The sequence below is a fragment of the Cnephaeus nilssonii genome (assembly GCF_951640355.1).
Source record: "Cnephaeus nilssonii genome assembly, chromosome: 6".
Lineage (NCBI taxonomy): Eukaryota > Metazoa > Chordata > Mammalia > Chiroptera > Vespertilionidae > Cnephaeus > Cnephaeus nilssonii.
This window is the reverse complement of record NC_137077.1, coordinates 49,081,067-49,107,388: the sequence shown is the minus strand read 5'-3', so window position 1 is coordinate 49,107,388 and position 26,322 is coordinate 49,081,067. Positions and strand designations below refer to the sequence as shown.

The 26,322-nt window shown below is 42.7% G+C and overlaps 1 protein-coding gene across 5 annotated transcripts in view; it reads right to left on the bottom strand.

Moving 5' to 3' along the window:
- The window catches only part of SLC4A8 (solute carrier family 4 member 8), an 85,066-nt gene extending 61,292 nt beyond the window's left edge, over positions 1-23,774 (bottom strand). For 3 of the 5 annotated variants that reach the window (XM_079775113.1, XM_079775115.1, XM_079775116.1), the window contains exons 1-2: positions 23,554-23,774; positions 5,937-6,018 (exon numbers count right to left, since the gene is read on the bottom strand). In XM_079775113.1, coding sequence (XP_079631239.1) covers positions 5,937-6,018; positions 23,554-23,598 — 127 coding nt within the window. In that variant the 5' untranslated portion in view covers positions 23,599-23,774. Of the gene's footprint in view, positions 1-5,936; positions 6,019-17,461; positions 17,481-23,553 lie in introns of those variants that run through there. The other 2 variants (XM_079775112.1, XM_079775114.1) reach the window with 2 other exon arrangements.
- Positions 23,775-26,322: the final 2,548 nt, after the last annotated feature.

Genomic DNA, 26,322 nt, shown 5'->3' with positions numbered 1-26,322 from the left:
TCACCAGGGAATGAGAGGACTGAGAAAATCCTAGCCAACCTGATAACTAAAAGCTTACTTGAGGAAGTCTTCCTAGATAAGGGGACTCTATGGAAGGAGTTACCAACTCTTCATTTTCTTCTCTCCCCAGCAATGGGATTTCCTAAGATTATGCTCAACTTCTTCTTTGGGGATTCCTTGATAGTGCTCTCCACTTCCAAGTGGTTAAAGTGCCTGCGGGTGCTGCTCTAACACCCCTTTCTTTATTTCTCCCTCCTTTTCTTTGTCCTCCCCTGTCTCTCAATTTCCAAAGTGATAAAGCAAAATAAAAAAGTAACAGTGATGATTAGATGGGAAGATGATCAGAGATTTGTTAGTGTTGAGAGGCAGGCAGGATAATAAAATATTTAGTATCTGGAAGAATCGCACCGATTACACACTAACTGTCTCAGGACAGTCCTGTTGACTTGGGCACACCTCAGGACATTTTTGACAGGCAGATTTCAACACATAATGTAATTATCTTGAAACTTCAATGAGACAGAAATATAGAGCCAGAAGAGGTAATTTGCTAAGATGTGAGATTCTGGACCTCTGATATAATCAGTGGAAACTATAAACTATAAAAACAAGTAATTAACTGCCACTTTAATAAAATACCATCTGTTAACTAATGTTTGACTATAGTATTTAATTAGGTCCCTGTGGTACACCACTCAGGTCAACCCAGGCTAGAGTTATCTAATTGTACCAGGTCCTGTCCCAAGGGCTGGGGATACAGCAGTGAACTGCACAAAATCCCTGTCTTCAAAACACATATTCTAGTGGGGGAAGACAGACATCATAAAAACAAAAATGTATTATTTCAAATATTTCTCATTTGTATCAATAATATACAATAAAGTGCTAGAATATCTGTGGTAGGGAATAGGATGGAGAAGGGAAACTTTAGCTAAGATGATTAGAAGAGACATCCAGTGATGAGAAGGAGAGGTCATGAGAAGACCCCGGAGAAGAGCATTCCAGGAAGAGGGAAGATCAAGTACATAGACGCTCCGATGGCAATGTGTGCGGCTAGTTCCAAGGGAAAAGGACAGCCAGTAGGACCAGAGCAAGGTGAAAGAGGAAAGGAGAGGAGGGGGGGAAGTTAGAGACAGGCGCAGACATGAAGAACCTGTGGGCCATGAAAAGCATATTTAGATATTAGAGAATCACTTTAACCACCCCTAAAATAGTGACCTAAGTGTTGTAAAATCAGGTGTGTCCAGGTGAAGAACAGTCTGATGGTAACGTTCAGTCCTTCAACAGAGCCATCCCAACCATATGCTTCCTCTTCTGAGCAAATACCCCAGGTTACTGGCCAGGCTATGACCTCTACTTCTCCTTAAGCACACTCCAAATATTTCTGCTGGGCTCGTGCTGGTATAATGCAAGTATTATTTAACTACATTCTAAAGAGAAATTGAGAACACAAAAATTAGGTATTAGAACCCATGTTATTAGACTCGTTTTCTTGGTTAATTTATTCACTGACACTATTAAAGTAAAACAAGGAAGTTGGACCAAATGACTTCTCAGGTCTTGTCCAAATGATGGCTGGTCCAGGTTCTAATGTTCAAGACCTAGGAAAGGCTTTGGCTAAGGCTTTCTTTGGAGAATTCACAATGGTTCCATTGTTCTCACTATCTTTACTTATTGCTGCAAAAAGAGATGACTATAAATATAAAAGGACCTCAGTAAATGTTTGTTGAGTAAATAATGTATGGTTTTGCTTGATATTTAAATTCCTTCTAGGCAAATCTGTAGCATAACAGGGAAGACATTCTACAGATGCCTTTGATGGCTCTATAGGAAGTAAGGGAAAGCTTACATCTTTAAGAAGACTTCTCCTTCTCTAATAATTTCTTTTAGTGTAATCAGTTCTCACAAACATTAGCCAACCACAGTGCCTGCCTTCTTAAAACACCAGCGAGACAAGCATTAATGAAAACAAGCCCCAGCAGAGGTCAGAGCTAAGTTAAGTCCAAGAACCTATCAGAAAATTATGCATCAGTTTCTATGCTGGAACTCTGAAGCAGAAACTTGCATTTTCTGAATGAAATCAGCAGAAAAGAAGACAAAGAAATGGACACTAGGAAATGAATATAGCACTAGTAAAATCCAGTCCTAACTGGATTTTGGCATTGTGATGACTTCACTAAACTAATCCCATGGTCACTTTGCTAGCCATTCAACCCTCTCCTACCCTCACAATCTTCATCCCTTTCATCTACCTATCAACTCACCCAAATTCTACCTCCTTCCCATCCAATTCTCCATTCTTTTCTCCAGTTATTTACCACTCTTCAGAGGCTATCTGTTGCAAATACAAGTATTAATTTAGTGAAACTTATACAAAAGATGTAACAGTGTATATTTCTTTAAATAAGTATGTATACACACCCAGCTGGCATAGCACAGTGGCTGAGCGTTTACATATGAACCAGGAGGTCACGGTTCGATTCCCAGTCAGGGCACATGCCTGGGTTGCAGACTCAATCCCCATTGTAGGGTGTGCAGGAGGCAGCCGATCAGTGATTCTCTCTCATCATTGATGTTTCTATCTCTCTCTCCCTCTCCCTTCCTCTCAGAAATCAATTTTTAAAAGATAAGTATGTATACAAATGCAGAGAACAATCCTTAGTGAACTGGGACTGAATCTTGTGGAGCAAGACAGAAACCACAGGTGAGACCCACCCTCCAGATGGAGGCTATATTTAACATTCCATACACGCTGTTTACCCAGAGTGCAGACAGAACTCATTAGCACATACAAAAGGTGTTCCACTCCTCTGGGCTACAGGTTGACTCAAAGTCAATAACCACAGGGGGGAATCTAACATGTGGAGCAGATGCAAGCCTTTTCTTTTTCTTTTTTTTAAACTTATAAATATGAGCAAATGGCTCTTACACATTTGTTAAAAACTTATTAGAAGGCACTAAACTTACTCTAGGATTCATAAATCTAGTAGTTAATCAGGAATAATGATCTGCCAGAAAAAATGGAAAAATCCATTCTTCTAACTAAAGCAACTGCTCCGTGTTCCTCTGAGACTGGGAGAGTCCACTGAAGCACATCATGGACTATTATTGCTCTTCGTGAGTTTATCTTTGGAAATCTAATGTTTGCTTTTGACTCTTCAAAAACAATGTCATAATTTAATGCACTATCTCCTACTGATGAAATTAACTTACGCAAAAAAACCCACATTTACAAAAGTCTCTCACAATGTCCAGAGACTAAATCTCAGAATAGTTCTGAAAATGAGTGATAAAATGGTTTATGTCACATGGGGTAGACATATGGAATAAAGGGGAAGGAAGACCAGGGATTTATCTGCAGCCACAAAACCTTGTATCATGGCATACATATCAAACCAGAATATAATTTTATCCCACACCTTCAAAAGACGATGTCACTCTGAGTGCAGCCTCACTGAGTCCCAGAGCTGCCCTCACAGTGAGTCAGGGTAGAGCCCACAGCAGGGCCAGCCCCACAGCAAATTCCTCTTCTCTCCAGAGCTACTCTAGAACCACATCAGGCCTGAGAAGTAGGCACCATTTGTCCTCCATTTATCTAAAGTGCTTTTGTAAAATGGTGCTAAAATAAATAAGATTCTAGTTTTCAGAAAGGTCTATGTATAAATGACCATTTCCCAACACATCACTCTCTAATGACATCATAGATTACTATTTTTTATGGCAAAATGGAGAATGCATAAAGAATAGATGATGTCATCATAAGAAGGTGATCCTACTGGCAATTACTCAGCTGACCTCTGTGGATGGAACACAGTCCTCAGGATTCAAGAGAGTTTGCGCAAGTTTATTATTCTACTCGCAAGGAGGCAAGAGTGTTTATAAATGGTTATCTCCCTGCTGAGGACAAAGGTCCAGTGGGCCCAAACAACTAAACTGAGAGCAGCATTGCCCCATGGGGCAATAAGAGGGTAGAGAAGCAATAGGATTATCTGGGCAGAAGGAGGGCTAATACATGAACATGTTTATATAATGGAACAAAATGTTGAGGTTGGGTAGTTAATGCTGGATACTGTCCTCCCTTGCAGATGCTGTGGTAGAGTGGAAAAGCCGACTTTCATCCCATATCACCTGCCATCAGGCTAGATCAATGATTTTCAACCAGTGTCACATCAGTGTGGTGCAAGAAATTTTTAAAACTTACAATATCTGACTATTTAGTCTGGGACACTGATCTCTTTTCCTTTCGATTGTCAAATTAAAAAGTGACAACTGCCCTGGTCAGGTGGCTCGGTTGGTTGGAGTATCAGCCCATACACCAGGTATGCAGGTTCAATCCCCAGTTGAGGCGCATACGGGAGGCAGCCAATAGATGTTGATACTCTCTTTCTCTCTTTCTCTCTCTCTCTCTCTCTCTCTCTCTCTCTCTCTCTCTCTCTCTCTCTCTCTCTCCCCCTTCCTTTCTCTCTAAAATCAATAAAAAACATATCCTTGGGTGAGGATAAAAAAAATGACAATAGCCAACACAATAGCTGTCTGGTATGAATGAATCAAAATTACACTTTTTTGTGTGTGTGTCAGATTGGCAAACAATATATTTCTTGGTGTGCCACAGAATTTTAGCAATTAGTTTGTGTGCCATGAGGTGAAAGGGTTGAAGATCATTGGGCTAAATGACCTCAAATAGGTATAAAACCTACTTGGCCTTGTACTGAGAAAATAAAAAAGACAACTTGTTCAAAGACCCCAGTCAAATGCCTAATACACAAGGGTCATCAACGAATGTTAGCCTCCCACCCCCCACACCCTTTTCTTCTCCCACTTTCTCCCAATTGCTGAAACCCACATTGGCTCTTCCATCTGGTTAACATAGTTTGGAAAACTTGACCTTGATATATCCAAACCCACTGACCTCCACAGAGCCACCCACATAAGTTCTCATGGTAACAGATTCAGAGACTGAGTCAGCCTCTAGAGCTTCCACTCTCCTCATCCAAAGGACAAGTTTTCTTGAGGAATTGTACAAGTTTGATGATGGAAAAAAAAAAAAAAACAGGTCACGAGAACAAGCAGTACAGAGAGGATTTTTCACATGCTGTCCCAGTCATTAGAAAGTTGCTGTATCATAGCCTTCAACATTGAGAGGGTGCTGCGGAGAGTTCACAAAGGCTTTTGAGCCAAATGTGGGTTCTCATTAAAGTTCTACTAGACAGGAGCCTTTCTCTAATAAAACCAAGCATCACCACTTATCAGGAAACTAGGCCCCAGGGGAAAAAGGAAAACAGGACACCACATGTGGTCATGTGGGGAGCTAGGGCTGGGGCAGGGAGAAAGGGAGAAGAGCCTTAATAAGGTAAACTAGAAATAGCAGGTCAATAGCAATGCCTCTTCCTGTCCACTTCAGTTGGATTCTTATGTAATTCTGTGCTGTGACTCTTAAAGAATATGTTATAGGTACGTATGTGTTTTCCCTTTTCTGGTTCAGACGAAAACACCAGGCAGAAATGGGTTTAGTTCGAAGGAAAGAGCAAACATTGTAAATGGGGTACAAACAAGATTTTATAACCAAACTGAGTTTTTAAAATTACTTGTATTTTTTCTTTTAAAAGTTTGCATATATTTGTATTTCTAAGCAGTTGTCAAGAATCAATAAACTGATCTGAGTATTTCACATTCTCATGGAATAGGTCATTTATTGTTTATATTGGACTTTACAGTGCTCAAAGCACTATCTCACATGCTGTCCATTGGGTATTATTATCCCTACTTTTCTTTAACAGACAAGGAAATTGAGGCTAAGGGAAATTAAGTGATTTCGCCCAAGGTCTTACAGCTAGTGAAAGTTAGGACTCAAACCCCAGTCTCCTGATAACAAAGCTGTCCCTCCCACGAGGCTGCCTCTCACTGTTGCCCCCATTACATGGAACAGCAGTTCTTACCTTCCAACTCTTCTTTCTCATAGTGAATGTTGAGAATTGTGCTGGTCCCACCCTGATCCACCACAGCTTCTTCATCTGGTCTCTGTGAAAACATAAATAAGTAGTCATAGTAATACCCACACATTCATTCAAACATTCAGTTAAGTACCATGTGTCAGACTCTTTATGCAACACTTGGAAGAGAAACACAATGGTTTATATATTTTTAAAATGTGAACCTCACAATAACTTTGAGATACAAATATGGTAGCCATTCTCTTTCTTATTTTATAAGTGAACAGCCTGAGACTCAGAGAACATAAATTAATTATTGCCCAAGGTCACAAATGTGATAAAAGGCAGAAGTAGGACTGAGCCCAAGTCTTATGACTGCAGATCTCATGCCTTTTCATCTCTGCACTCCATCTATACATCCGTATAATGGCATTTTGTAAGTGGTGTCAACCACATTGTCTCATTTGGTGTAAACTGGTCAGTCTCCTTGACCTCTGCAGCATCTAAGCCTGTTTAACACCCTGTCTTTGAAATTATCCATCCTGCTCCCTGCCCAAATCTTCTCTGTCTCATCCTAAGGCTCATCTTCTTTCTCTAAATATAATTCCCAAGGAAGCACGGCCTACCTTTCGCTTCCCTCACTTGAGTATTACAATTTCAACAGCACCCTGAGACAGTGTGGCCCAGTATTTGACAAACCAATAGGATGCCACACCTCAAGACTCAGGTGTCTAAAACCAAATTAATCTTCCTTCCAAAACTAGCAGCCTGTTCTCATTTACTTACTCCTTCCATGGCACCATCATTTCTTAATCCACATTTGAAATTTCAAACATATTTAGTCATCTATTTCATATATATTGAGTATCACTTACATGCCTTCAGAGAAACAGTTCTCTTTTCTTATCAAGACCTCCTCTGCAATTTCCCTCGAATTCACTCTCATCTCACATCCACTCGATCCCATACTCTCCAACACTTTCAGTCATACTGGACATTTTTGATCAATTCTGGAACCATACTTCCTTTCTTCCCTAAGTGCTGCTCCTTCTGCCTAGAGCAATCACCCTCTGCCTACTACCCCCACCTCCATCACCAGCAACTAATACTTATTCATCATCCTATAGATCTCAATCTAAATGCACTTCCTTAGAAGCTTTCCGATTACCCCTCTTATAAACTAAGCCAGGTCCCCCATTTTTATGTCCTCACTAGAGGCCCGGTGCATGAAATTCATGCACTGGGGGGGGGGCGGTGGGAGGGGTCCCTCAGCCTGGCCTGCGCCCTCTCGCAGTCCAGGATGCCTCAGGGGATATCCGCCTGCCAACTTAGGCCCACTCCCATGCATGCTCTTGCAGTTCGGGACCTCTTGCTCCTTACCGCCCGCCTGCTCGCCAGCCATGAGCCCAGCTTCTGGCTGAGCGGTGCTCCCCCTGTGGGAGTGAACTGACCACCAGGGAGCAGCTCCGGCTTTGAGCATCTGCCCCTTGGTGGTCAGCGCGCATCATAGCAACTGGTCATTCTGGTCATTCCGCCATAAAGGTCACTTAGGCTTTTATTATATAGACTAGAGGCCCAGTGCATGGATTCGTGCACTTGTGGGGTCCCTCGGCCTGGACTATGGGGATAGGGCCAAACCAGCCCTCCGACATCCCCCGAGGGGTCCCAGATTGTGAGAGGGTGGTTCTCGGGTGACTGTCTATATCTGTCTCGCTTCTTTCATCTCACTTTACCCTAAGTTTGGCGGTAACTGATGACTTGTGGGCATTTAGCTGCAAAATGCAATTATTTAGCAAACAGGATTTACTTAACCTGGAATCCAGTCGGCCTACAGCAGGACCCTACTCAATGTCAGGCTCCTGCCCAGTCCCTCCCGTCCAGGAGGAGTCCTGTGGCAGCAGGAACCTCCTTCTTCCCAGCTGAGCTACTCCTTCGCCTCCTTCCCTCCCCGGAGGTTGCCCGCTGGCGCTACTGCCCACCCAGAAGGAGGGAAGCCGTGTCTAGTTTCCCAGCTAAGAGTGGTAGCGGGAAAATTTGCTGCCTCCACTGGAAAGCAATATTAAGCAGATGGGCGAGCGCAGGACCAGCCGTCGGGGCCACAGCCAGTAGGTCCTGCACGTCTCATCATTTAGCTAATCGAGTCGGAAAGTTTCTGTAAGGGCCAGACCCACAACCTCTGCAATGGGCTAGAGGCCTGGTGGGGAGCCAGACCCGAAGTGGGGAGCCAATGGGCTAGAGGCCAGGTGCACAGATTCATGCACTGGTGGGGTCCCTTGGCCTAGCCTGCAGTGATCACGCCGAAACAGGCTCTCCGACATTCGTGCACCAGTGGGGTCTCTCGGCCTGGTCTACAGGGATAGGGCCGAACCGGCTCTCCAACATCCCCCGAGGGGTCCCAGATTGTGAGAGGTGGTTCTCGGGTGACGTGCCCAGGAATCGGGCTCCCTCCTCTGGTTTTGGTGCGTCACCTGAGAATGGCAGCTGCCATGTCACTGCAGCTCATCAGCTCCTGCATTAAGCATCTGCCCTCTGGTGGTCAGTGCTCATCATAGCTACCGGTCGGATGGTCAAACCGTCAGATGGTTGCTTAGGTTTTTATATATATAGATAGCACACTGTACTTCTTAGTAATGAAATGTCTCTGCTCCTTAAGGGAGAAACCATATCTGGCTTCCTTTCCACTGTTTCCCCAGAACTCTGAAGGCTTTTCACATAGTGGGTGCTCAATAAATCTTTGTTAAAAGAATGAATATAATGGTACCTACTTTATCAAGACCTTCACCATACCCTGAATTATTTCAAAAAATATCTTAACCGATTACCTTGCTAGTCTATTTCCTTTACCAAACCTGCAGCTCCAGTCAGGCTTACTGATCCCACGGGCACTGTGCACATTCCCACCTTCATGCCTTTGCTCATACTGTCCAGTCACTTAACACTCCCCTTCCCCAACTCTCCAGCATAGCAAATCCTCACCATCCTTCCAGATCCTGCTCAAATTTCCAGTTTACTGTTCCAATTTTACTATTTTGTAGTTATCATCTATGCCCCCAAATAAGACAACCCTGAATATAAAAGAATCCATTTTTCTAAAAAGAAGATTAAAAAAAAGTTTTTGAGGCTAACTTGAATAAATAAACTTGTAGGGAAGTAGATGAAATACTCGAATGTCTACTTATAGTATTTTATTTATTTTATAGACATATTTAAAAATATATATTACTACTACTATGGAATAAGCTCCAAGATATAATATCAAGTTTAAAAAGGTGGAAAAACTGTATAATTGTTGTCTAAGAAAGGGTTTTGGACCATAAGCATCTGCTTATATTTAAAACATATAAAGGAAGAATAAGCCATAAAAGATGTTTTCAAATAGTTACCTATAGAAGGAGAGAGGGCATAGAGGATAGGAGACAAGGATAGAAACTAAAATTCTGTGAATATACCTTATTTTATACATATTTTACATAATTTTAAAACAAAATTTAAAAATCAATTCCCAGAAATCAAAAACAAAATGAAAATAAATGCCAAATTGATGGCATAACTATTCCAAGAGAAATTATTCCAAATAGCTTTAAACATAAAAAATTGAACATCCTTAGTAGGATATACCCTAAAAACAAAAAGAATTGAAAAAGATCCTAAACTGCTTTTTAGTTACCATATTGTTGATTGTAGTGTTGGTGTTATTGCTCTGAGACTGTTGTGTATTGTGAGATAAAACAAATAATTATGTGAATTTTTTCTGTCACTCTCAATATGTCTGAGAACTGGGATTTTCAGCAGGGGTGCAAAGAGATACAGTTGTAAGATAGAAGTTAAGTAAAAACCAACACAGTCCTGAATTTGAATTGGAAGTATCAACAAGAATATATGACATATTTTTATCTGTATACACACACACACACACACACACACACACACACACACACACACACACATATATATATATATATATATATATATATATATATATATATATATATATTTTATTGTCTAAAGTTTTACATATGTCTCCTTTTGCCCCAATTAACCACACCCCCCCCCAGACATTCTCACCCTGGGCAAGCCCCCATCGCCCCAGTGTCTGTGTCCATTGGTTATGATAATATGCATGCATACAAGTCCTTTGGTTGCTCTCTAACGCCTCCCTCCCCTGCCATTTGTCTCTGGATCTACTCTTGTTCATCAAATTATGTTGATCACTAGAGGCCTGGTGCACGGATTCATGCACCTATGGGGTCCCTCGGTCTGGCCTGCGGGGATTGGGCTGAAACCAGCAGTCCTACATCCCCCCAGGGGTCCCGGATTGTGAGAGGGCACAGGCCAGGCTGAGGGACCCCATCAGTGCACGAATCTGAGCACCGGGCCTCTAGTATGCATATAAGATCTTTGGTTAATCTCTTCCCACCCTCTCCCCTCCGCCCTTCCCTCTGAGATTCATCAGTCTGTTCCATGTTTCCATGCCTGTGCATTGAGCATCTGCCCCCTGGTGGTCAGTACGCGTCATAGTTATTGGTCAAACAGTCGCTGTTTGACCAATAACTATATATATATATATATATATATATATATATATATATATATATATTATATCCCACATATGAGTGAGATCATGTGATATTTATCTTTCTCTGACTGGCTTATTTCGCTTAGCATAATGCTCTCCAGTTCCATCCATGCTGTTGCAAATGGTAAAAGTTCCTTCTTTTTTATAGCAGCATAGTATTCCATTGTGTAGATGTACCACAGTTTTTTAATCCACTCATCTGCTGATGGGCACTTAGGCTGTTTCCAAATCTTAGCTATTGTAAATTGTGCTGCTATGAACATAGGGGTGCATATATCCTTTCTGATTGGTGTTTCTGGTTTCTTGGGATATAGTCCTAGAAGTGGGATTACTGGGTCAAAGGGGAGTTGCATTTTTAACTTTTTGAGGAAACTCCATACTGTCTTCCACAGTGGCTGCACCAGTCTGCATTCCCACCAGCAGTGCAGGAGGGTTCCTTTTTCTCCACATCCTTGCCAGCACTTGTCATTTGTTGATTTGTTGATGATAGCCATTCTGACAGGTGTGAGATGGTATCTCATTGTTGTTTTGATTTGCATCTCTCGGATGATTAGTGACTTTGAGCATGTTTTCATATGTCTCTGGGCATTCTGTATGTCCTCTTTCGATAAGTGTCTATTTAGATCCTTTGCCCATTCGTTGATTGCATAGTTTATCTTCCTTTTGTTAAGTTGTATGAGTTCTTTGTAAATTTTGGAAATTAAACCCTTATCTGAAATATCATTGGCAAATATGTTCTCCCATGCAATGGGCTTTCTTGTTGTTTTGTTGGTGGTTTCTTTTGCTGTGCAGAAGCTTTCTATTTTGATGTAATCCCATTTGTTTATTTTCTCCTTAGTCTCCATTTCCCTAGGAGCTGTGTCTGTAAAGATATTTCTACAACATATGTCTTCTATGTTGCTGCCTATGGAATCTTGTAGGAATTTTATGGTTTCCCCTTCTTACATTTAAGTCCTTTAGGCATTTCGAGTTTGTTTTTGTGTATGGTGTAAGTTTCATTTTTTTGCATGTATCTGACCAAATTTCCCAGCACCATTTATTGAAGAGACTGTCTTGACTCCATTGTATGCTCTTGCCTCCTTTGTCAAATATTAATTGCGCATAATGGTTTGGGTCGATTTCTGGGTTCTCTGTTCTGTTCCATTGGTGTATACGTCTGTTCTTGTGCCAGTACCAGGCAGTTTTGAGAACCGTGGCTTGGTAATATAGCTTGATATCTGGTATTGTGATCCCTCCAACTTTATTCTTCTTTCTCAGGATTGCTGTGGCTATTTGGGGTCTTGTTTTATTCCAAATGAATTTTTGGAGAGTTTGTTCTAGATCTTTGAAATATGCCATTGGTATTTTAATGGGGATTGCATTGAATCTGTAGATTGCTTTGGAGAGTACGGACATTTTAATGATGTTGATTCTACCAATCCATGAACATGGTATGTTCTTCCAGGTAAATATATTTTAATTGATAAATTTGTATTTTCTAGCTCTGTCCACTCAAAAGCCCTAGAAAAAAATGGTCAGCCAATAGCAATGAGTATCATTAGCACCTATATTGTGGTCTCTTAGAGTGCCATTTTCTACTAAAAGGCACTCAAAGACAACTTGGGTTGTGTCAGATGGACTCAGTAGACAACTTAAAGAGGTCCCTTGCCAAAAATAGGACAATTTGCCCAGCTGTATGTCTCAGTGGTTGAGCATCAACCTATGAACCAGGAGGTCAAGTTTGATTCCCAGTCAGGGCACATGCCTGGATTGCAGGCTCGATCCCCAGGCAGCCAATCAATGATTCTCTCTCATCATTGATGTTTCTCTCTCTCTCCCTCTCCCTTCCTCTCTGAAATCAGTAAAAATATATTTTTATAAAAGAGGACAATTTGAATCAATAAGGGTAATAACTGCAACAGACTGAATATATCAAATACATATATTAAAATCCACGAGTTCACAATGTCACTTTAAAAATTAACTAATTGGCCCTAGCAAGTTTGGCTCAGTGGATAGAGCATCAGCCTGCAGATTGAACGGTCACAAGTCTGATTCTGGTCAAGGGCACATACCTCAATTGCAGGCTCAATCCTCGGCCCTGGTCGGGGTGTGTGTGGGAGTCAACTAATCAATGAGTATCTCTCACATTGATGTTTCTCTCCCCCTCCCTTCCACTCTCTCTAAAAATGAATGGAAAAATATCCTTGGGTGAGGATTAACAACAACAAAAATTTAACTAATTGGTTAACACTGGAAGATATGCTAATAAGTTAACTGGTTGCTTTGAAAGCTGGTAAAAATTAATCCGTTTCCCTTTATAAATTGTAACAGAGTAGATGAGAGAAGTTTCTTATTATTAAAAAATAAATGGAAAAGGAGTATTAGAATTAGAACATTGCCATTTTGCAGTCCAAATGGATTGGATTGATTTTCAACAGCCACTAACATCACAGAGACAGCCAGATATTATATGCCTCCTTATGGGAGACCTTATCACCATCCATGAGGCAATCTTACCAAATAAATTGTCCCTGAATCTGATCAGGCCTCTAAATCCAAACACAAATTTACTGAAAATACAGTGAATCAGAGCTTTACAGAAAAACTACACCATGGGAATATAATCAGCAAAATCCAGACAGTGAAAAACCATATAGGACAAATTCTCCCCTAGCCTTTTTTTAAAAGTAAATAATTGCAAAACAAGAAAGAGAGAGACAGAGGGAGAGAAAGGCAAAACCAACAGGTTAAAAGAGACAATGAACCAACCACAATGTGTGGACTTCACTTGAATCTTGATTCAAACAAACTAACTGAAATAAAATTTTTAGTTTTTTTTTTAAAATATATTTTATTGATTTTTTACAGAGAGGAAGAGAGAGGGATAGAGAGTTAGAAACATAGATGAGAGAGAAACATCGATCAGCTGCCTCCTGCACACCCCCCACTGGGGATGTGCCCACAACCAAGGTACATGCCCTTGACCAGAATCGAACCTGGGACCCTTGAGTCCGCAGGCCGACGCTCTATCCCTGAGCCAAACTGGTTTCGGCTTTTAGTTGTTTTTTAAATACCTTTTTAAAGTCATGACATTTGACCTAGCTGGTTGGCTCAGTGGATAGAGCATCAGCCTGTGGACTGAAGGGTCCCAGGTTTGATTCCGGTCAAGGGCACATGCCTGGGTTGCAGGCTTGATCCCCAGTAGGCGGCGTGTAGGAGGCAGCTGATCAATGATTCTCTCTCATCATTGATGTTTCTATCTCTCTCTCCCTCTCCCTTCCTCTCTGAAATCAATATATTAAAGATATGACATTTGAGACAATTGAAAATTTGAATATTGACTAGACCTTTTATGATATTAAAGAAATTGTTAGTTTTCTCTTTAGGTGGTACTGTGCTTATTTTTTAAAGAATCCTTATCTTTTAGTGACACATACTGAAATATCTATACTAATAATAGAGGAATATGCAAATTGGCTAGAACACCATCACATAACCACTAATCAGGACGGGGGTGGGGCCGTGGCAGAGAACTCTCAGCATGCCTGCGCCGGGGGTCCAAAGGGTGCGGAGAGGAAGAGAGAGCAGATAGGCAGTTAGGGCGATCAGGCCAGGAGGGGAGAGCAGATAGGCAGTTAGGGCGATCAGGCAAGGAGGGGAGAGCAGATAGGCAGTTAGGCGATCAGGCCAGGAGGGGAGCGCAGATAGGCAGTTAGGCGATCAGGCCAGGAGGGGAGAGCAGATAGGCAGTTAGGCGATCAGGCCAGGAGGGGAGCGCAGATAGGCAGTTAGGGCGATCAGGCAAGGAGGGGAGAGCAGATAGGCAGTTAGGGCGATCAGGCCTGAAGGGGAGAGCAGATAGGCAGTTAGGGGGATCAGGCCAGCAGTGGAGAGCAGATAGGCAGTTAGGGGGATCAGGCCAGGAGGGGAGAGCAGTTAGGGGGATCAGGCTGGCAGGGGAGAGCAGTTAGGCATTTAGGGCGATCAGGCCAGGAAGGGAGAGCAGTTAGGGGAATCAGGCCGGCAGGGGAGAGCAGTTTGGGCCATGAGGCAGGCAGGAAGGTGAGCAGTTAGGAGCCAGTGGTTCCAGGTTGCGAGAGGGATCCCGGATTGGAGAGGGTGCAGGTCAGGCTGAGGGACACCCCCTCCCCGTGCACCAATTTCATGCACCAGGCCTCTAGTTTATAGATAACACTGAAAGATTACAGATATGCAAAATAATAAATTAACTTAGAAATATTACTTATTGTCACACTTTATAAACGTTATTCAAAATCTTCAAATACATCTTTAACATCAATGTCCTCCTCATCCCCATAGGTGCTTTGTTTGAGTCAGTTTTCTAAGCATGTCAGTTTCACTTCCATCTAAGTTGTAAAGACTCCCATATAAAGTCCTGTTTGAGGAATAACTTTAAGATGAAAAAAACTTGCCTTTGTTTTAGACTTATTTGTTCATCTAGCTTATGATTAAGATCATGAATTTCCTGATAGCAGGAACCACATATTTTCATCTTTATGTTTTCCCAGAGTCTAATACTGTAGCTTACCATTGTAGGTAGCTTTCACGCCTCTAAGTCCCAGGAGGGTACGTACTTATGTTCACTCCTATGTACTAGCACCTAGTAAAATGTCCAATATGTGGTAAATATCCAATAAATTTTGATGAGTACATACTTATTAGTTTTCTGAACTCTTTAAGTCATATAACATATTTTCTCATAATAAATTTTCATGTTGGCTTCCCCACAGGTTTGTAATATCCAGAGGACAAGGACCAATTAATTAGTATGCTTAATACTGCCTACAGACACCTGACACAGCATAGAACACAGCAGGAATCTGGATAAAAGGGGGGAGGGAGGAATGATTCATTTTTTTGACTCAAAGACTATGAAAGCAAAATATAAAGAGCAAGGTCCACCATCTGAAAAATTCCGGTTGAAAATCGACTTGTTGTTTGTTTCCTTAATTTAGATTTGTTAATCACAGCCTAAACTCACCAAATAAATGTTCATCTACTTTCTTTGTCTTGCCAAAGAAAACAGTCACTGGCAAACACCATTAGCCAGAGCATTTTAAAGGTCAGGCTTGAATGTGAATGTGGATCCTGATTCAAATAAGTCAACTATTTTAAAAACTTATAAGGCACTCACAGAATTTTAAACAACTGAATGGATATTTGATTATATAAAGAATATGTTAATTTTAAATGTAACAATACTATTGTAATATGGTGGTTGTGTCATCTTTAAAAATGGTCCTTAGCCGAAACCGGTTTGGCTCAGTGGATAGAGCGTCGGCCTGCAGACTGAAGGGTCCCAGGTTCGATTCCGGTCAAGGGCATGTACCTTGGCTGCGGGCACATCCCCAGTGGGGGGTGTGCAGGAGGCGGCTGATCGATGTTTCTCTCTCATCGATGTTTCTAGCTCTCTATCCCTCTCCCTTCCTCTCTGTAAAAAAATCAATAAAATATATATATAAAAATGGTCCTTAATCTTTAGTGATACACACTGAAGTTTTTACTGATGAAATAATACGATGTCTGGAATTTGGAGAATGGGTGGAAACAGATGAATCAATATGGATGTGTACTCATTGTTGAAGACAGGTCATTGGGTACATGGTGATTCATTTTTACAAGTCTTTCTTACTTTGGTACATGCTTGAAATGTCCCATAAATTTCAAGTATATATGAATTTTGTTTAAAATCATAAAAATGAAAAGAAAGGTACATGAAGTCTCATTTGTCTGTTCTTGTTGCAGAGTCCTCACCAGTTGGCTATTATTTCCTCTGATACCATCATTATTTATGGCAGAGAAGATCTCTCAACCATGGATTTCTAGGGTCCCTATGAATGGGCTTCAGAGGATTATGTGTGAGTGTGCATTTTTCTTGGGAAAGGGTTCATAACTTTCACCAGATTCTCAGGGGAGTTTATGACTCAGAAAAAGATTAGAATCATATTAGCCACATTATATAAGTTTAGGAGAAAAAAGAAAGGAAGGAGGGAGGAAAAGAAGGATGAACTAGAGCAAAGGCCCTGTTTCTAAGTCTCTTTTCTGTACTTCCTCCTGACTCACTGACAATGAATCATTGCACAGCTGTGGATTTATTTGGATGCCTATCACAAGAACACGATTAAGATACAAAGAACTAAAGGAGTTAAATAAACATTGAAACTGCAAGGCACATAGTGAGAGAGAAAGCATTGTTATGAGCCTTGAAAAATGAATGAATTATAGCTGAGTAGCAAACCAGATTCCCACTTACAGTTAATGGACAAATTAAAAGGCAGGGGCAGGGCTGAGTCTTACATAATGGCTCCTGCTCCTAGAAGCAGACACAGAGGCTGCAGGGGAGGAGGAAGACAGCAGGCAGTGGAGCCCACCTTGAGCCCTCTCCCCGACACACCTCTACTGTTCAGCTCCACCTGGGGGGTTGTATACCTGCCAAACTCAGCCCACCTCTTTTCTGGCAGTCAGTCTCAGATATGTTACCTCTAAAGACCTCCTTCATCTTTTTTCCCTAAGGTTCCAATGTTTTCAGAGACTATAAATAGCACGCTCCTACCCCTCCACCTTCCCATCCTCCCCTGCCCTGGACAATAAAAAGTCAAGTGTTTAAGTTCTAACATATTTAACCAATTTTTTAAAATCAACAAATATGTAAGTGGCTACCAGGGTTTCTAATCAGCGAACTGAGTTAATGCAATTAGTATTAGAAACAAATATTTATGAGCACTTACTATATCATGGTCTAGCATTGTGCTTTACATATATTACCTCACTTAATCCTCAAAACAGACCTAAATCAAGGCTAAGATCTCACAAGAACTAAATGGGAGAGAAAGAACTCAAGTTTCTCTGTATTCCAATATTAACATTATACTCTAATACTGCTAAAAGCAAAGAACCTGGGTTGTTTTTGAGAGCTTATGTCCACAGAACAGCTCAAGAGCCACGTTATTACCTTCTTAAATCCTTAGTGCTCCTGAATCTTGTCCCTCAAATTTCCCCGAGACTTTGAATAGTTCTCCATCTTTTTATTCATTTCCATCTTCCTCTTTATCCAGCAAAGTCTGTGAATTCTGGCCCTTGAAGACTCTGTCACTGGCTCAGTCCGGTGTGGCTCAGAGGATAGAGCATTGGCCCACACACGGAAGGGGTCGTGGGTTCGATTCCCAGTCAAGGGCACATGACTGGGTTGCAGACTCGATCCCTAGTAGGGGACGTGCAGGAGGTAGCTGATTAATGTGTTTCTCTTATTGATGTTTCTCTCTCTTTCCCTATCCCTTCCTCTCTCTCTAAAAAATTCATTAAAAACATATTTAAAAAGAAAAATATATATTTAAAAGGAAAAAAAAAGACTCTGTCACTGAATATGACCCATAAATCCCCAACTCTTGAATGACCTCAATTTGACTTCCTCACTGAATGCAGTCACCCTATAGGGAAAAAAAAGGGTTCAATCAGGATTTGTCACAGCTGTCCCAGGCCTCTTCTGGGTAGCCATGAGCTCCTGAATACCCATGATTTTCTTATTCTGACTCTTCAGCAGCTTTCTAAAGGCATAAAATTTCAAACTGGTTCTGGTTTCTCAGTGATTCTTTTATTGAACCCCACTTGGAGTCACTCACTCCTGTCCAATATAGATTACTGGTTAATACATAATAGTAGGCAGAATAATGAACCCTGAAATAAGGTTGCAAATGGAAGTAATATTGTTAATCAACTGAATTTAAAGTAAAGAGATTATCCTGGACTCTCTGGTGGGCTCCATGTAATCACAACGGTCCCTAAAAGTAGAAGAGGGAGGCAGAAGAGTAGAGTCAGAGAAAGATATGAAGCCAAAGGCAGGGTCTGAGACACACGATATTGCTGGCTTTGAAGATGAAGAAGGGAGCTATGAGCCAAGGAATGCAGGCAACCTTGAGAAGCTGAAGAGGTCAAGGAAACAGATTCTCTCCTAGAGCCTCCAGAAAGAACCCCAACCCCACCAACATCTGACTTTAGCCCATTGAGAGACCTTGTTGGATTTCTGAACTACAGAACTGTAAGAGTATCAATTTGTGTTGTTTAAGGCACTAAATTTGTGGTAATTTGTTATGGAAGCAATAGAAACCAACACATACACTATGGCTTTCTAACTACCAAGACCAAAGTAAATGTGTTACCACCTTACAAGAAACAAGCAACCCCTCCATTATCTAAGATTTGTTGCTGTTACCCAGCAGCAGATTTAGAATAAACATAGTTGCTTTGCTGTGTCCTGGTTACTACTGTGCGAGCTTGACTGAGAACCCTGTCTACCCGGCCAAGGCAAACCATGAGCTAAGACAATTATCTGCAAATATTTCAGGCAGTGAATTTTCAGCCTGAATTGTCCCATGACAATCTCAATTCTCTGCTTGGCAGGACAGCCCACACCTCTCCTACTGAAGTTTACCAATAGAACTGGTAAAGCCAGGTAAAGAGAATTCTCACAATTTCCCCAATTCTCACTTAGGGAAAGAACACCCAGCATGTATTGGGAGAGGGTGATGGAGTATTGACGTACACTGCAATGTAGTGAGAGGAGAGCTGCTATGGTGGATACTTTTGTTCAATAACATTCAACAAATACTGACTGCTTATCATAAACTGACCTCAGAAAAGTTGACCTGCTCTCTACAAAGCCATTCATTCATTCACTCAGAAAATATTAACCGACATGTGCCAGCGTCATTGGGCATGAGTATTCAGGTCTCCTTCAGGAACTCTTGCCTTGGAGTTTTCTCAGGACCACCATAAGCTATACAGTGTGACTCGCTTACTATTTGGCTATGCTTTTCAATTATCACCCACTTACCAGGGTTTGTTATTCTCAAGACTTCAGCAAAGCTTTCCATTCTGCGCAGGCCTAATTCACAGAAAAGCCTTAATGATTTCCCAAATTCACTTGCTCCCCACTCCTCCACTTCCACTTTCTCCGAACCTCCCTGCAAGTCCTAGGCCTCTCCACCTGCTCCTCCAGCACTTCTTTCTGCTCAGAATGGACTGCTGATCAGGAGAAATTTTAGGAATTTTGAAGATGTCCCCAGTTCCAGTCCAAACTAGGCTTCCCTAAAGCTTTCTTATCTTCTTTCATTGCTACGCCCTTTAAGGGCTCACTGACTCCTAAAATTTCAATAGTCACCTCTACAGATGTCATCAAAATTCAATAATGCAGACCTTCATTGATTCGTCCTAAATTATAGCCTCTTAGCTGGCCCCCTCATTCCAGTCTCTTCCCACTCTAATAATACCCTTTGTACACCTTGTCACACATATCTTTCTAAACATTTATTAAATGCTCACTCTGAGCCAGGCACTGGTCTAGGAATCAAAGATAAAAGTTACAGTAATGCAGAGTGATTAAGGAGACATCCTTTGAAGAGGGGCAGCCACATATTAGAAAAAAATGCTTAATCTTTTTGCATCTTGGTTTTCTCATATGAAAAATGGAGATAATAAGAGCATGTAGCTCTCAGGGTTATTGAGAGACTTAAATGAAATAATGCATGGAAATCACTTAACACAGTGTCTTGCACGTGGCAAGCACCAATAAAAGCTTACATAAAACAACATCATCAAAGGGAACTGCCAGGTTAGCAGTAGAGAGAACAGGTATATTCCATAAGTAAGGGGTGGGAGAAAAAACAGAACTTGGTGGGTGTCGTGAGCAGAGAAGACAGAGTGATGAATTCTGATAGTGATATGAAGCTTGGAGGTTAAAATGGGATATTTTGGAGAGGATGAGAAAGATTTTCCAGCTGGAACATCTGGGCAAAAACACAGCAGCATAGAAGGGAGAGCTTTTGTGTAATCGAGCAATGACAGTGTGTTGCCCTGTGCTAATCCTGACAAGGCCACGAGCGCCTTAAGGAGAGGCACACTGGCTTTGACTATGGGAGAATCATCCATTCTATAATATAGAATCACAAACCTATATTATACCTGGCACTGTGCTAGATGAAAATACTTTGTGCCTGGTCCCTGCCCTCATGAAACTTCTATTTGAAAATAAACAAGAAATCAAAACAAGAACACTTCGGATGAATTATATGTGCTATTAAGAAAACAAAACAGTATTGTATGAAAGGGAGTGACTGTGGTTAAAGGTCAAGGAAAGACACTTTTGGGAGCTGACACTTGAGTCATGAGAATGCCTAGGTAGAAAAATGTCCTAGGCAGAAGGAACAGCAAGAACAAAGATCCTGAAGCATGAAGGAGCTTGACATATCGAAGAAACAGAAAGCCAGTGCAGGGATGCATAGAGAGTGGAAGAGAGGCAGTCAGAGAGGGTGGTCAAGGCCTTGATCATGTTAAAGCTTGATAAGCACTTTGGATTTTATTCTAAAATGAACTGGAAAGTCACTAAAAGGTTTCAAGATAGATATGCCATAATCTGATTTGTATTTTTAAAAGCTCCCTCTGACTGCCAGGCTTGAAGTAGAATGGCAAGAGAGAAGACAGAGGGAATCATGAGAGGCTAGTGCAACAGTCCAAACCAGAGAAAACAACAGACTTATGATATTTAGATGTGATGTCTGGAATCTCTCTGTTGACACAAGTTATACAATCTCCTCAATTTGCCTACTTCCTCACAGCCTACTTGGGAGGATTAATTGGTAATTTTCAGTTGCTTGATTGTGTCTCCCACAAGTCAGCCATTTACTTTCCTCCTTCCACACTCATTTCTTTTCCTCCCTAGTAGTACATCCACGTTCCCATTTGTCTATCACCTGACTCAGCCTTCATGAGGTCCTACTGTTCCTACTCTATTTATTTTCTTCTCCTCATCCTACCACGCATGAAAGTTTCATGAACTAGATGTAAAGGAGGTAATTATTTTCTATCTTATCCCAGAAGCACTCAGGAATTATCTATCTCACAAACACTAACAGAAGGTTAGGGGTTATTCTGACCTTGACAATATAACCTGTACACACTCTGCACATTAAGGACACTGTCTTCTCACATTCATTCCAGCCTGTTCTCCCACTGCAGCCAGAGAAATCTCTTTTTTTTTTAATGTTTTTATTGATTTTTTCAGAGAGAGAGGAAGGGAGAGGGATAGAGAGATAGAAACATCAATGAGAGAGAAACTTCATCAATTGGCTGCCTCCTGCACAACCCCTACTGGGGACTGAGCCCACTACCCAGGCATGTGCCCTGACCAGGAATTGAACCAGTGACCTCTTGGTTCCTGGCTCAACACTCAACCACTGAGCCATACCAGCCGGGCAAGAGAAATCTTTTTAATAGGAAAATCTGATCTCTCATTGTCTCTCTCTCTCTCTCTCTCTCTCTATCTCTATCTCTCTATCTCTATCTCTATCTCTATCTCTATCTCTCTTCTTTTGCTCTCTAGAGTGTCTTCCCCTTGTTCCTCAGAGAAATACCAACTTCCTCAGCGTGGGCTACAATGGCCCTGTATATTATGACACCAGAGTATATCTCACACCATTCCCCTCATTTACTCTCTGTGGCTCTAGCCACACAAGCCCTCTTTCAGGTCTTGTAGCCAGATGTACCCCCTTCTGCCACAGGACTTTTGCATATGGTGTTTTTTTCGTCTCCAAGACCCTTTGAGCTCCCTCTTCCCTCAGGAGACACTTATTCTTTAGATCTTTGTCCATATTTTGTCTATCTTTCTTTCAAAGAACTTATCACAGTTTATAATAACACATTTACTTGTGGTTATCCCCAAACACACACACACACACACACACACACACACACACACACACACACACACACACACACACACACTAGATGAGAAGCTCCAAAGAGCAAAAACATTGGCTATTTTTGTTAATCATTGTATTCCAAATGTAAGTGAATAATACACTTAATAGGCCTTAACAGATTAGATAAGGATTTTCCAAAACCTTAGATAAGGTTCCTTCTTGATGGAGCAAACAAAGAAGGAATTACAGATCTTCTAGTAGCAAACTACCACAGGAAGAAGAGAGTCAGCATCTGATACCCATTTTGCTACAAACTCAGTGTTTTTGCTGGCTCCTTACAGAAACCATCCCTGATGTCAAGGTGGCACTTGTTTCCAAGACCCACCATCCTTCCCAAGAAGGTCCATCATTCTCTTCTCAGCCTCCCACTTCAGACTAGGCCCTCTCTTCAATCAGTCCCTCTTTCCAGGGCAGTAACTGTGCCACCTGATCGCACAGGCAAGGGGGTGGTGACAGTCGAGAACTGAGTAAGGTACCACTCGCTTACTGGTTGTCTCACAATAAACACTATTTCACTAAGCCCTTTCACAAACAGCACCTCGTTTTGCCCTCAAACCAAAGCAGATATTATCATTCCCATTTTACTAGACGGGGAACTGAGGCTAAAGGAGGCAAGTGACTCACTCAAGGTCGCCAAGCCTGTATGAGATTTGAATCTACAGACTCTGCCACACTGTCCAATGCTTTTCCTTACATTAGCCACCCCAACAGTTGGGCTGCCAGTTACTCAAACCTGGTTTCCTCCTTCTCTTAAATAAACACTGTTCCTGACTCCTCAACACTTCCCCAGCCCATTTCTGCTTGCCCACCCAGGACCTGTCAGGTGTCTGCGCAATGAGGTGGAGGGAGTCAGAAAGCTGGACACACTGCCAGGGTTCGGTCCCGGCCTCCCGTCTTCCCAGCGCTTCCAGAAACCCCCAGAAATAGCACAACGAGGAGACCCGCTTCACCAAAGGCTGGCCCCTGGCTACTCTTTCTCCCACGTTCCTGCTCAACTCGGCGCGGCCAGCAGCCGGCCTCTCCCCGAACAGGGAGGACCCCGGGAGGACGGAGGTCACCGGTGGCGCACGCGGGATGCGGCGGCGATCCGCCAGCTCCCGGGTTCGGCCCAAGGTCACCCTCTCGCAGCCCCTGCCCGGTCCCCAGCCTCCCGGAGCGCCCCCTGGTGTCCCGGGATGGCCTCCCCTCGCCCTCAGGGAGTGGCCGCGGAGTCCAGCTGCGGGGCAGCGGCGGGAAGGTGGACAGAGGATGAGGAGGCTGAGCCCGGGGAGGGGCGGGAGGCGGGCCCTACCTGATAGCGGAGGACGCCGTCCGGCTCGTTACTCCCGGCGCGCATGGCGGAGCCGAGCAAGGTGTCGCCCGCGGGCTCCAGGCCGAGCGTCTGCAGCCCGTACCCTCCGGTCGGGTCTCAGCGAAGCGCCCCAACGGCGACCCCTACTCAGGAGCCAACGGTCAACCATCAACCTCCTCCGCCTCCGTGGCCACCGGCCCGCAAGGCAGCGCCGCGGCCAATCAGCGCGCGGCCTGTGCAGCCAATCAGGGCGCGGAGCACGGGAGGACGCTGGCCGGCGGTACCCAGGGCTACCGCGAGGGGGGGGGGTGGGCAGCCCGAGGAGCCCAGGTTGCCGTGGAAACCGCCTCCCTCCCTTCAGGGGCCCCTGGGCTTGAAGGTCCTTGCAACTGCTTGTTGGAAACTGAAAATCTCATTCTTCTATTTGCAGCTGCCCCTCACCCTGGGAAAGTGAGAAAGTGTTGATTTTTGTCTATTCTGATTTTATTCTCTGGATGATTTTTAAATTCTGGGGAAACGTCCCTTGGGGGTTGCAGAAGGAAGTAATTGAGGATGAGGAAAAAGGACGAGAATACTTGTTAATCTCTGAGCTAGTGGCCAGATTAAAAGCATTAAAGATAAGCACACTGGCAGTGATCCTGTCCCCTCTACAGCCTCGCTATGACTTAGGTCTCCTCCCTGGGTCTCAGGTTGGCAGCCAAAAGCACAGGGTTGAACTAAAGATGGTTGTTGAAGTAATAACACAAAAAAGCTTCCAACTTTTCCAAGAAGGCAAATTATCACTTAATAACAAGAACTATTAATTTAAGGCGACGTTGGAAAATCATGAGTAACACATTCCATTTGATACAGGTTTTAAGGAAAAGAGAGTCTGGCCATCATCCAACCAATCCTCTGTCCCCAAGCGGAGGGAAGTGGCCTTTTCCTTTGTATGTACTATTACATCAGGCTGTAGGTGAGTCACATTAGAACAAAAAGAACTGTTGCAAATCATTCTCCTGTCTCCACAGAAGCTACACCTGAAGATAAATAGTCAGGGACATGTTAAAATTTCAACCCTGCATCCCACCCCTTGCACTGTCCCTGAAATGTGAAACAAGGTTGTGCTTCAGTATAACTGAGGCAGAACCATATTTCTAATCTTTATAAGCTCCTGGTCCTGTTTCTGAGTCTTAACATTCATTGCCACAGTCTCTATCATTCTCTACACTAAACATGTCCTTTGACTCCGGCATTCACCTCATCATTTCCCATCAAATTCTTAACCTTTCTTCAAAGTCAATATATTTTAGTTGAATTTATTGGGGTGACATTGGTTAATAAAATTATATAGTTTCAGGTGTACAATTCTATAACACATCATCTATATATTATACGGTGTGTTCACCACCCCAAGTCTAGTCTCCTTCCATCACCATTTATCCCCCCATACCCTTCTCTACCTACCCCCACCACTCCTTCCATCTGGCAGTCACCATGCTGTTATCTGTGTCTACGAGTTTTGGGGGGTTTTTTGCTTAATCCTTTCACCTTTTTTACCCAGCCTCAAACTCCATCCACTCTGACAGCTATCAGTCTAGTCTTTGTTAGTCTGTTTCTATGGTGTTTGTTAGTTTATTTTGTTCCTTAGATTCCACATATGAGTGAAATAACATGGTACTTGTCTTTCTCTGACTGGCTTATTTCACTTAGCATAATGCTCTCTAGGTCCATCTATGCTCTCGAAAAGAGTAAGATTCCATTCCTTTTTTACAGCTGTGTATTATTCCATTGTGTAAATGTACCACAGCTTTTTTATCTACTGATCTACTGATGGGCACTTGGGCTGCTTCCAAATCCTGGTTATCTATATACTAGAGGCCCGGTGCACAAAATTTGTGCCCAGGTAGGGTCCTTAGTGGCTGCCAGCTATCAGCCAGGACCTCCCTTCCCCAGCTGCCGGCTGCTGGCCATGGCCTTCTTTCATTCCACACCGCCCCCTGGTGATCAGTGCATGTCATAGGGAGTGATCGAACTCCTGGTCGATTGAACTCCCAAGGGGACACTTTGCATATTAGGCTTTTATATATATAGATATAAAAGCCAAGCGACCACAACGCTGGAACAACTGGGACGACCAGAAAAACTGGTTGCTTTGATGCGGATTGCGGCCTCAACCACCGGTGACCCTCCCCCCAGCTGGTCAACCTCCTGTGTCCCCTCCACCCATGCACTGGGCCTCTAGTTGTAAATAATGCTGCAATGAACAGATGGGTGCGTATACTCTTTCAAATTAGTGTTTCAGGTTTCTTCAGATATATTGCCAGAAGTGAAATTGCTGGATCAGAGGCAGGTCCATTCTTTTTTTTTTTTTTTTTTTAATATATTTTTATTGATTTCAGAGAGGAAGGGAGAGGGAGAGGGAGAGAGAAACATCAATGATGAGACGGAATCATTGATCGGCTGCCTCCTGCATGCCCCCTACTGGGGATCGAGCCCGCAACCCGAGCATGTGCCCTTGACTGGAATTGAACCTGGGACCCTTCAGTCCACAGGCTGATGCTCTATCCACTGAGCCAAACCAGCTAGGGCGGCTCTTAATTTTTTTAAGGAATCTCCACACTGTTTTCCACAGGGGCTGCACCAACAGTGCACCAGGGTTCCCTTTTCTCCACATCCTCACCGGAGGCAATATATCAGAAAAAAATATTGCTATAAGAAATGTCCGAGATTTTACTGCCTGTGTTTTCTTCTAGGATTTTTATAGTTTCAAGTCTAACATTTTTTAAG